Source organism: Neurospora crassa, linkage group V (assembly GCF_000182925.2).
Source record: "Neurospora crassa OR74A linkage group V, whole genome shotgun sequence".
NCBI lineage: Eukaryota > Fungi > Ascomycota > Sordariomycetes > Sordariales > Sordariaceae > Neurospora > Neurospora crassa.
Window position 1 is genome coordinate 4,911,046 of NC_026505.1, and position 10,616 is coordinate 4,921,661.

The window sequence follows — 10,616 nt, forward strand, 5'->3', positions numbered from 1 at the left end:
CTACACCTCCAGTGGTGATGTATCCCATGCAGAGGTTCCAGGTAGGTTGCAGCACCTGCGAGACGCCGGGATGGGCTCCAGGGCATCTTTAGTTTTAGTCTCATTTTAGCGAGTGTGTTACAGTTAGGTAGGGAGGGACCCCGCCCCGCCTCCCTCCACTCCATGCTTCGCAATCGGCGGCCCAGCTGCTCATTTAAGGAACGTCGAACTAGGAGAACGGGGACTTGGACCTACCTGGTAGGTAGCCAACGGGTCTCGTTCGTTTCTACTGGGGGACCTCCATATCTACCACTTCCAAACCAGAACACCTTCGAAATCCTCCTTCGAACACATCCAACTATCTCACACGCTCGCTCTCCCCAGACCCTCTATCCACCCCTTAATACTATATCAAGATGGTATGCTCATTCCTTATCTCGGTGCCTCCCGGTCGAATCTGTTTGAGCGCAACAAGAACCCCGCGGGTTAGCTCGAGGGGCTGCGGCCGGGCTGCGAACATACGATGATGGCTGGAAAGGAGACGGGTGACTGACAAGGCTATCAACAACAGGCGGACTCCCTTACTGAAGAGCAGGTCTCTGAGTTCAAGGAGGCCTTCTCCCTTTTTGTAAGTTGTTTTTCTTGCGCCGAGCTTCCTTGTCGCCTATGCTCAATCCCCTGTGTCGCCGTTTGGCGCAAATCGTGCGAGCCTGATGACTGACCCGACACAACGTGACACAGGACAAGGACGGTGATGGTTAGTCTTCCGAAACCCTACCCCCCCAGATATCCGAATTCATCCACCACCAAGTTAGCGGCAAGCGCCTTGGATCATAGTAGTTGCGACGCACCCAACGCTTCTCACCGCCCGCCCCTGAACCGAGTTGCGATGTGAATACGAGCCCTACCGTAATGCACGCATACTGAACAGCAGCTAGGCCAAATCACCACCAAGGAGCTCGGTACCGTCATGCGCTCGTTGGGCCAGAACCCCTCCGAGTCTGAGCTTCAGGACATGATCAACGAGGTCGATGCCGACAACAACGGCACCATTGACTTCCCTGGTATGATATAAACATTTCGGACTATGGACCTGCCAGCTCGCCGCTGACAATAGCCTATAGAGTTCCTTACCATGATGGCCAGAAAGATGAAGGATACCGACTCCGAGGAGGAGATCCGTGAGGCCTTCAAGGTGTTCGATCGCGACAACAACGGCTTCATCTCCGCTGCCGAGCTCCGTCACGTCATGACCTCCATCGGCGAGAAGCTCACTGATGACGAGGTTGATGAGATGATCCGTGAGGCCGACCAGGACGGCGATGGGCGTATCGACTGTACGTCTTCAATTCATGCGACTCAGCCTGGGTATAGCTTACTAACACCTTGTTTCCAAACAGACAACGAGTTCGTCCAGCTCATGATGCAGAAGTAAACGGCTTTCTCCTATATTCCAACTCTACACGAAGACAGGTTTTAGCGTTCTCTTTGAATACCACTATTAGTTGATATGCCTCCATTCGGATGTGAAGGGATCGCTTTGTTTCCCACGCTTGGTATGTTATGCAAGGATCACCTGTGTTCTCGTGGTTGCGCGTTATGCTGGACTGTTACCTCTCCTCCTGCCTCAAACCACCGAGTTCGGGAAGCAATGGGGTGAAGTTGACATGGATTGACGCTAGCACCTCAAGTTTCTCTCCGTTTGACTTTGTGTCCGTGGCGGTTCGTCTCCAAAGCAGTTATCAATCAAATCTTACTCCGCCTTTGCTAGTGAGGAGCCATTACCCACGGTGTTGTCTCCCAAGTGGAAGCTGTACCACATGAGCAAAGGAGCACTTCCGTCCGGAGGTTCAGATGAAACCCTACTGTTTGCTACATAAACTTTTCAAATGCACAGCTGCTGAGTTCACGTCATCAGGGACCACCAGCAAGACCGGAGACCTGTCAACGAGTGGGGATGACCTGCAGGATGATTGTGGCAGTGTTGCCTAGCGACATCAACCATCAAGCCCAGGCCGAATATGTGGATATCATCAGCCCTATAGGGATTTCCATATCGTACACATCCGTACGGCACAGCATCTAGAAAATCAACTCATCTCCCGATCACCGTTGATGTATGGAGGATCAGGTCATTGTCGGTCAGTGATGGCTGTAGGTTGCGCTGAGGCTGTTTGCTGCTTGTGATGCCCTCGTCAATTTCATCAGTATTGTGACCATAGATGAACCGCATGTTCCCCAAAACTGAAGCTCGATGATACAGTATTCGCACAGTCAATTGTCATATGGCCGAGCTTGTCAGTTGACAAACGCTCATTGCTGTCTTGTTGAAAAGCAAATAGTTAAGCATTGCTGTCGCCCTCATGCTCGATGTGTTCAGGACTGGTCCAGTACAGAATCAGCACTGACGGTGATGATGAGTAGCCTATTAACTTTTCTTCAGGACTTGAACAAGCTTTACATGTGTTTAGCCTTCCTTCTTCAACAAATCGCCGGCGTCTCATGCAAATCTTGACGGAACTCATGCTCTTATTCATCTTTCATCCTCACAGATCTAAGCGGTGACAAGATAAGGCCGCCCTACGTAGGTATCAAGAAGAGCAATGTCTGATGCTGTGGCTGGTCTCGGACAGGACATTCATCATTTTGACCCTAACCCTGATTACCCCTTTTCCGGCGAGGCCGTCAGGGTGCCTGACAAGACGGTCTAGGCCCCACCTTCCCGCCGTACCGAGTCGTTGCATCGCAGCTGAGGAACAGCACCGTGACCTGTCCAGGGTCCCTGAGGTCCATGCTTTTCAGAGAGTTTGGCGCCTGCCGTCGCGTCGTTGCCGGGAAGCTTTGCAGCAGAGAGGTGCCTGCCTGAGGCCACGAGTCCCAGTACTGTAGTACCTACCTCTAGTGTACCTACCTAGGTATCTACTGCTGCCGTGGTGCTGACCGTCACCGTCTGCCTGGGGCTGGGAGCGGGCTGGGAGAGGTCAAGTCAAGGTGGGGGGTGGACACACACGGTCAAGAGGAGCTCCAATAAGCGCATTCCATGGCCACATCGCACGCCCGCCCATTGTGTGCTGGGCTTCCACTTGTCGTGTTTCGGCCGGGTTCCCAAAAAGATGATCCTCTCTCATGAATGTCTACGTACCGCTGCTTTACCGTATCGTAACTTTGTCCATTGCGTGCCTCTACTTTCTTCGGATACCCCTTGCTTGAAATTCCAAAGAACCGCCATCCGCTCTCCGTTCCGCAGCTCCCCCGCCATCTCGAGAGCTCAAGCATCCGCTACCACTTCCTCTCTGGTCCAGATCCCCTAGACAGGCCCCCTTGCGGGCCCCTAATGATTGCATCGCCATGAGTTCCCGTAAGTGAGCCACCGGCATCGCCATGGTCCCAAGCCTCGAGCGACCAGGACGAGGCCAAAACTGACGCTTGTAATCGGCAAACAGTCAAGCAGTTTATTCGCAATGTCCGAGCCGCAAAGACCATCGCCGACGAGAGAGCCGTAATCCAGAAAGAGAGCGCCGCCATAAGGGCCAGCTTCAGGGAGGAGAGCCACGATCACAGCGTCAGGTGCATCTGAGCTGCCAATACCCAAGCTTCCCCGGGATCTCGGTTTGCTGATCAACTGTGTCATTGCAGGCGCAACAATGTGGCCAAGCTATTATACCTCTTCACCCTCGGTGAGCGCACTCACTTCGGTCAGATCGAGTGTTTGAAGCTCCTGGCCTCTCCGCGCTTCGCCGACAAGCGTCTGGGCCATCTCGCGACAAGTTTGCTGCTCGACGAAAACCAGGAAGTGCTTACTCTGGTTACCAACTCATTGCAAAAGTATGGTGCCCAGGAAGACGATTATGGGTGCGCAACGTGATGCTGACGCTCGGCTCGACAGTGATCTTAACCATTCGAATCAGTATGTGGTGGGCCTCGCCCTCTGCACCCTCGGAAACATCGCATCGGTCGAGATGTCTAGAGACCTGTTTCCCCAAATCGAAACACTTATATCGACGACAAACCCATACATCCGGCGCAAGGCAGCTCTGTGTGCGATGCGCATATGCAAAAAGGTCCCGGATCTCCAAGAACACTTTGTCGAGAAGGCGGCGCAATTACTATCGGATCGCAACCATGGCGTGTTGCTTTGCGGCTTGACATTGGTGACCAGCCTTTGTGAAGCTGACGAGGCCGAGGGTGGGGAAGAGGGCATCATTGAGAAGTTCAGGCAGTTCGTGCCGGTACTCGTGAGGACTCTCAAAGGACTGGCTTCTTCCGGTTATGCGCCGGAGCACGACGTTACGGGCATCACCGACCCGTTCTTGCAGGTCAAGATTTTGCGCCTTCTCCGAGTCCTGGCCCGCGGCGATGCTCAGACTACGGAGCAGATCAACGATATCCTCGCTCAGGTTGCGACCAACACCGACGCTACTAAGAACGTTGGCAACTCGATCCTTTACGAGGCCGTACTGACGATTCTCGATATCGAGGCCGATGCCGGCTTGCGCGTGCTGGGAGTCAACATCCTCGGCAAGTTCTTGGCTAACAAGGACAACAATATCCGTTATGTTGCGCTAAACACGCTGGTCAAGGTGGTGGCCATCGACACCAACGCTGTACAAAGACACCGGAACACCATTTTGGAGTGCCTTAGGGACCCCGACATCAGTATCAGGAGGAGAGCTCTTGATCTGAGTTTCACCCTAATCAACGAGAGCAACGTCCGCGTCCTTATCCGAGAATTGTTGGCTTTCCTGGAAGTGGCGGATAATGAGTTTAAGCCTAATATGACTAGCCAGATCGGTATCGCCGCTGATAGGTACGCCCCGAACAAGAGGTGGCATGTCGATACGATGCTCCGTGTCTTGACGTTGGCCGGTAACTACGTCAAGGAGCCCATCCTGTCCTCGTTCATTCGCCTTATCGCTACGACTCCCGAGCTACAAACGTACGCCGTGCAAAAGCTTTACACCAACTTGAAGAAGGATATCACCCAAGAAAGTCTGACGCAGGCCGGCGCGTGGTGCATCGGTGAATATGGCGACGCTCTTCTCAGGGGTGGTCAGTATGAGGAGGAGGAGCTCGTACAGGAGGTCAAGGAGCATGAACTTATCGACTTGTTCACAACCATCTTGAACAGCAACTACGCTACCCAAGTCACCACCGAGTACATCATCACGGCACTCATCAAGCTCACCACTAGGCTGCAAGACGCAACCCAAATCGAGAGAGTTCGCCGTCTGCTTCAGTACCACCAGACAAGTCTGGATGTCGAAGTTCAACAGCGTGCGGTGGAATACGGCAACCTGTTTTCTTTTGATCAGATCCGTCGTGGTGTGCTTGAGAAGATGCCTCCTCCTCAAATCAAGGAGTCCTCCCGAGTACTTGGTGAAGCTGCCAAGAAGACCACCAAGGCGGCGGGCAAGAAGACTAACAAGGCTGCCAAGCCCAAGGAAGAGGATCTCTTATTCGACCTCATGGGAGACACCAATCTCCCGTCTCCTTCTGTTCCCAACGGCGGGACGAACAATGCCGACCTCCTTGCCGATATTCTCGGCGGCACCACTTCGCCTCCGACCTCGGCCTCGCCGGCTCCCGCACAGTCAAACGTTGCCTCGATCATGGATCTCTTTTCGCAGGGACCTACCTCCACTCCGTCTCCCGCACCTGCACCAGCGGCTGCTCCATCAGCAGTCCTTGATCTCTTCAACACCACTCCGGCCGCCGCTTCGGCTCCGGCTCCTCAAGCGGCGCCCAAGCCCGCTGCTGCGGCCGGCCATGCTTGCTACGACAACAACGGACTGAACGTCACCATCCAAATACAGCGAAATGCCGAAGGCATGATCCAGGCTACGGCTCGCTTCCGCAACTCGTTCCCTGGCGGTCCGCTTTCGGCTGTCGGGTTGCAGGCGGCGGTGCCCAAATCTCAGAAGCTACAGCTGCTCAATATTTCGTCGACGGATATTGCGCCGGGGGCGGAGGCGACGCAAATGATGAGAGTCGCGGGTTGCACTGGGGTAGGTTCAATTCAGTTTATGTCCTTTTTCCATATTTAGATAAAGTTGCTAACAAGTTTTGTGCACAGGCTTTGCGTCTACGTCTCAAGATAGGATATACACACCCTACGGCGGGACAGGTATTGGATCTGGTCAACTGGACGGAGCCCTCTTGAATGGACGATGGGGAAGGATGAGTTATGGAGGGGGCAGCAAGGGTGAGAGGGGAGAGAGAAGAAAGAGTGATCGTAATGTTAACGTATTAGCTATTGAATGGTCAAGTCACATACCCTTTGATTACAGGGTAGACCACAGAGTACCGACAAGAAACAGGACAAGGTATAGAGAGGAAACCAAAACGAAGCAGCCGATTTATTGCCAAGGCGTACATCGTTACTAAGTCTACTATTCTTTTGCAGACTGTTTGCCGAGGGCTCAAGCATGCGTATTTCAAGTTACTATCTATCCCCTTCTCTTCACCCAAAAGGCTGTGAATCTCCATAGTAAGCACTCGGTCATTGCGCTTATCACTTTAGCACCAACCCTCTGTTGACATTTGGTTTTATTTGTTCATCTCCCACTACTCAAGTCCAGCAATCTCTCACCCTTTCCTCTTCCGACCATGGTTGATGATCAGGCAGTCAGCCCGGTATTACTAACAAGAGTTTTATATCCATAGCTCGTGCTATCCATCTGTCATTTATCCAACACAATGTGCCTGTTTGGCGCCGCCATTAACGCCCTCTTTGTGGTGTAGGTAGGTATAAATATGCAAGTGATTGCACATGAAAAATTGTTGAGAAACAAAGACAAAGGAGAGAAAAGAAACAAAAAGAAGAAGAAGAAGAAGATGCCTCCTCCATAAAATACATGGTATCTTTTTTTTTGGTGCTTGTTTTTGGTTTGATTTTCCACATCCGATATTCAGTCACTGAGTGACATCCCAGAAGAGTTTTTTAGTTGCCATAAAACCAGTACCTATTTTTCCAACAATGTTAGCCACCATCCCGTCCCGTCTTTGTTTACAAAGTTTTCATGAGGTAGTTTTGAAGGGATAGATAAAAAAAAAAGACTTACTGAGCAGCATACTGCACCTCGAAATGCTCCGGCATCCCCTGACACGTCTCGGGCGCGCTTCCTCCCGCCGTCTCTACCCTATACACCTCCTGCAGTCCGCCCGTCGCTCCCGGGCGTGTAACCAACTTCAACCAAGCAACCGCCTTTTCCCCTTGCTGGCCCCTCGGCGCCGCTTCTGGGGCAGGCGTACTGCTGTTCTTGGCACACGGCGCCTCACCAATCTTCCACTGCGAGGCATCCATGTTGAAAAAGGGCGTGGATGCGTTGGTGAAGTAGTGAGCGCCTGAGACGGCCATGCCGGAGGTGGGCGCGAGGGTCTGTTTGAGAAAAGAAGGAGGGAAAGGGAGGGCGGAAGCGACGGAGGAAGCGATGGAGGCGAGGTCGGAGAGGTTGAAGTTCAGGGAGACAGTGGACAACATGGCGCCGATGTCGGGGTAGGCGGAGACGATGCAGGAGGCGTTGAAAAGAGAGGCGACGGCGCCATTGGCGACGGGAGCCGCGGTGGGGGTGGAAGGGTCGCAGGTGTAGTTTTGGGTGCCACGGCCGAGGGCGACGTGGCGGAGGGTTAGGCCGAAGGAAGGAGGTGGAAGGGGAGAGGGAGCTGGAGAGAGGGTGAGATTTTTGTTAGTATGAGCTCAGGTAGGTGAATGAGAGGGGATGGGCTGAGAGGCTTACCTTGGGGCATGACCACCTTGGAGAGATCACATGTTGGTACGGCGCTCTCGAACTTGCTTTGTTGGATCTTGACCGCGAGGAGGTTGAAGTACTCTGATATTTTCTTGAGGGAGTCGGCGGGAGCTGAGTGGGCGTTGATCTCAGGGAGTAGTGGGGCGGCCATAATGGAGGAGACGCTGAGCGCCGAGAGGAATAGTGAGGCACGCATTGTGATGTTGTGTTTGTTGTTGTGTAGTGTGATTGAGAAAGATGATCAAGTAAGTTGTTGCTTTTTGTCGTTGTCCAATAATGAAAGCCGCCTTCCTAAAGAAAACTAATAACCACCAGTGGTTCTTTTTGTTGCCGAGACTGGGTATCGTGATGATGATGATGATGATGAATAGGAAATCGTCGAAACCCGTTAAGAGACGAACAGAACCCAGGAAACCCGTGATATAAGAAAACCCAAAAAGAAAACAACTGAAAGACGACCCTCAAAGAAATAATCCAACCAGTGAATATGCTAGTGAGATCAAATAGGAGGTCGGTAGAAGAAGGAGGAGGACGAGGAGGAGGCTCCAGATGGCAGATATATGAGAATCGGTCTGGAAGAAGAGTATGTCGATCTTGACCCTCCATCATCTGCCCAGGAGCGGCGGCTTTGGAGGGCTAAATAGATTAAGCAGTCCCATTCACACGTTTGACTGGACCAGAGAGACGCAACGCTCTTACGGGACGGCGGCACAGGGACACACGCTCACCCATGTTTACACGCACTCACTCACACACTTCGCTTGGGGAGTACGTACTCAAAAAGTATGGTAGAGACCATGGAGGGTATGGTAGCGCTACGCGGTACTACACTAGGTACTATCCCTGACGTTCAAGACATCCTGGATGACCGTGGATGCCCCTGGTGAGGACACTTGAGAGGGAACACTGCATGTTTAGTGGTTCGGTGGGCAGCCGCCGGTGCTCCCGTCGAAAAAGAAGAGCGTGGGTGGTGGTCTGGAGGACGAAAGACAAGAGACCGACCGTCAAGAGAAGACCGCAAGGCCCAAGTCCGTCCCCTGTCCCCGTGTCCCCCAGAATTGGAAGGTTAGAGGTTGATTGGATGAACCCACACGAGTCCCTGGCTGTCAGATCCCCGTCTGATCCACTGCAAGCGCCGGAACCGTGCGCTAGTAGGGGCTCGCTGTGTTAGCGTACCACTTTATTTTGTGGTCCCTTGTCTGTCCTCCCGTCGTCATCATCCATCCTCTCCTCACAAGTTCCATGCGCACCAGGTACACTAGGAGTCGGGTTGACAGTTGGACAGTCAAGATCCCCAGCCTTTCACAGTTGTTGTTATGTAGTGTAGTGTATTGTAATGTCTTTGCTTGGCAGGACGTCCGAAAAGATGTCGAATGGAACCGTCATCGATAGTTGATACTGAAGATATTTGGATCAAGAATCGCGCGACAGACGGAAAGATGGGAAAACAGCATGTGAACGAACTGTCGAGTTGGGCAAGCACATCTCATCCACCATCACCACCATCCACCACGTCTACCATCGTTTCGACCGCGCAGAATCTGGAACGTCTGAGCGCTGAAGATCTTTCTCTGTTTATCGTTAGCACAGCATCCAGTGTTCCAACCATCGTATCCCGTCCACGGGCGTCATGGCATCGACGGGTCCGGGGATCGGCATTGTGGCAGCATGGCAGCATGGCCGTCCGGTGATTGATCGGCCGATAAGTGCCGGTTGCCTTTTTAGCAATGAACAGTAGGTGGTGTATTCTGTCCGTGTCAGTTTCGTTAAGCTCGCTAAGACAGAGAAAAAACATCCAAGACGATACACCCATGAAGGGTTTTGAAGTGTGAGAGGATTTACCACCAGCTTTATCTGATTCATATCATGTCGGATGCGGGCAAAGGAGTCGGGGCCGTACCGATGGTCAGTAATATACTTGATTCGACGAGTGTTTCTCTTGATCCTTACTGTTCCTTCCTTCCTCTCAGCCAACTTCATTCCTCTACCACACAAAACATGTTGCTACTATTCATCCGCAACAGTACACGGTCTATCAGCCTTCCTTCACCTCCGCTGCCCCCCCTCCCACGAAAAAGAAAAGGAAAAAGAAAAATCAGGATCAAGAAACATGGAATGTCTCAAAGCCGATCTCCCGTCTGCAGGTCTTCCCCCTCGTCAGTCCTCCCACAGTAGTGTACACTAGACATGCCGGGTATTCGAGGACCCCTGTTTACTGGTGTCATTGGACCACAGAGACCCATGTTTTGAGAGTGTGGGCTAATAGTGTAGTGTAGGATGGGCGGCTACATTTATATGGAAGTTCTGCAAGACACTAGTCCAAGTGGGACGAATTAGTCCGACTTGCCATCGACCTGTCGTCGTGTAAGCCCAATGGACGACCGTCCGCACTGATTGATGTAACGTCAGATGAGAAGTCGCAATGCGGGCAAAAATAGATTTGCTTTGCTCCTTGCTTGGTTGCTTCTCCCAACCTTGTCTTTTTTTTTTCCTTCTTTCCGGGAACGGTACATGGTTCGTTGTATGCGGAAATAGGCGAAGTGATAGTTGGGCAAAATATTGGGATCTGGACCAATCTCTAGCGAATACCTATTCGGTTGTTTCCAATAGGGCAAAATAGGTTGTTCATAGATGGGAGGTGGTATCGAAATCGAATACCTACATATCGAGGAAGGACGACGACCGACGAAAGAGGGGAAATTAGTCCAGCTTGTTCATGTCTTTATGAAGCTTGGAAGGAGAGCTGTCATTGGACACAGATCAGTGTCGCCATGATAAAACCAAGGTACGGATGCCGTGTTGCCCGTCGTTCGGCTGTGGTGGAAGGTTACTTGCGATATGTTATCTTGTTGAAGGAGAATATTGTCCAAATTGCCTACCGAAGCCATG

General features: G+C 52.2%; 4 protein-coding genes across 4 annotated transcripts; 2 read left to right on the forward strand and 2 right to left on the reverse strand.

The window, feature by feature from the left end:
* Window positions 1–64: 64 nt before the first annotated feature.
* On the forward strand, window positions 65–2,251 carry cmd (calmodulin A). Its single transcript, XM_956183.3, has 6 exons — window positions 65–398; window positions 551–607; window positions 721–736; window positions 918–1,043; window positions 1,104–1,316; window positions 1,380–2,251. Exons 1-6 carry the CDS (start codon window positions 396–398, stop codon window positions 1,412–1,414), a joined length of 450 nt encoding a protein of 149 aa, XP_961276.2. The 5' UTR covers window positions 65–395; the 3' UTR covers window positions 1,415–2,251.
* A 774-nt stretch (window positions 2,252–3,025) lies between these two features.
* Window positions 3,026–6,528, forward strand: NCU04121 (AP-1 complex subunit gamma-1). Its single transcript, XM_956184.3, has 5 exons — window positions 3,026–3,337; window positions 3,423–3,546; window positions 3,616–3,804; window positions 3,866–5,984; window positions 6,053–6,528. The coding sequence occupies exons 1-5, from the start codon at window positions 3,328–3,330 to the stop codon at window positions 6,137–6,139; spliced, it is 2,529 nt and encodes an 842-aa protein (XP_961277.3). The 5' UTR covers window positions 3,026–3,327; the 3' UTR covers window positions 6,140–6,528.
* Window positions 6,269–8,681, reverse strand: NCU04122 (malate dehydrogenase). The gene is made up of 3 exons (XM_956185.3): window positions 7,716–8,681; window positions 7,041–7,641; window positions 6,269–6,941 (listed from the first exon to the last, which is right to left on the reverse strand). Exons 1-3 carry the CDS (start codon window positions 7,921–7,923, stop codon window positions 6,920–6,922), a joined length of 831 nt encoding a protein of 276 aa, XP_961278.2. The 5' UTR covers window positions 7,924–8,681; the 3' UTR covers window positions 6,269–6,919.
* A 503-nt stretch (window positions 8,682–9,184) lies between these two features.
* NCU04123 (hypothetical protein) lies at window positions 9,185–9,707 on the reverse strand (the record flags this gene model as incomplete). Its single annotated transcript, XM_956186.3, has 2 exons — window positions 9,185–9,444; window positions 9,570–9,707. The coding sequence occupies 2 exons, from the start codon at window positions 9,705–9,707 to the stop codon at window positions 9,214–9,216; spliced, it is 369 nt and encodes a 122-aa protein (XP_961279.3). The 3' UTR covers window positions 9,185–9,213.
* Between the last annotated feature and the right edge of the window lie 909 nt (window positions 9,708–10,616).

Bases quoted from the DNA above. Each gene is read 5' to 3' on its own strand.
- cmd (XM_956183.3), top strand. The intron at 1,044-1,103 runs GTATGATATAAA...AATAGCCTATAG, and splicing joins CGGCACCATTGACTTCCCTG to AGTTCCTTACCATGATGGCC. The intron at 1,317-1,379 runs GTACGTCTTCAA...GTTTCCAAACAG, and splicing joins CGGCGATGGGCGTATCGACT to ACAACGAGTTCGTCCAGCTC.
- NCU04121 (XM_956184.3), top strand. The intron at 3,805-3,865 runs GTATGGTGCCCA...TCGGCTCGACAG, and splicing joins GTTACCAACTCATTGCAAAA to TGATCTTAACCATTCGAATC. The intron at 5,985-6,052 runs GTAGGTTCAATT...TTTTGTGCACAG, and splicing joins GAGTCGCGGGTTGCACTGGG to GCTTTGCGTCTACGTCTCAA.
- NCU04122 (XM_956185.3), bottom strand. From the start codon at position 7,923: ATGCGTGCCTCACTATTCCTCTCGGCGCTCAGCGTCTCCTCCATTATG. The intron at 7,642-7,715 runs GTAAGCCTCTCA...CCCTCTCTCCAG, and splicing joins CAAGGTGGTCATGCCCCAAG to CTCCCTCTCCCCTTCCACCT. The intron at 6,942-7,040 runs GTAAGTCTTTTT...TTGGAAAAATAG, and splicing joins GAGGTGCAGTATGCTGCTCA to GTACTGGTTTTATGGCAACT.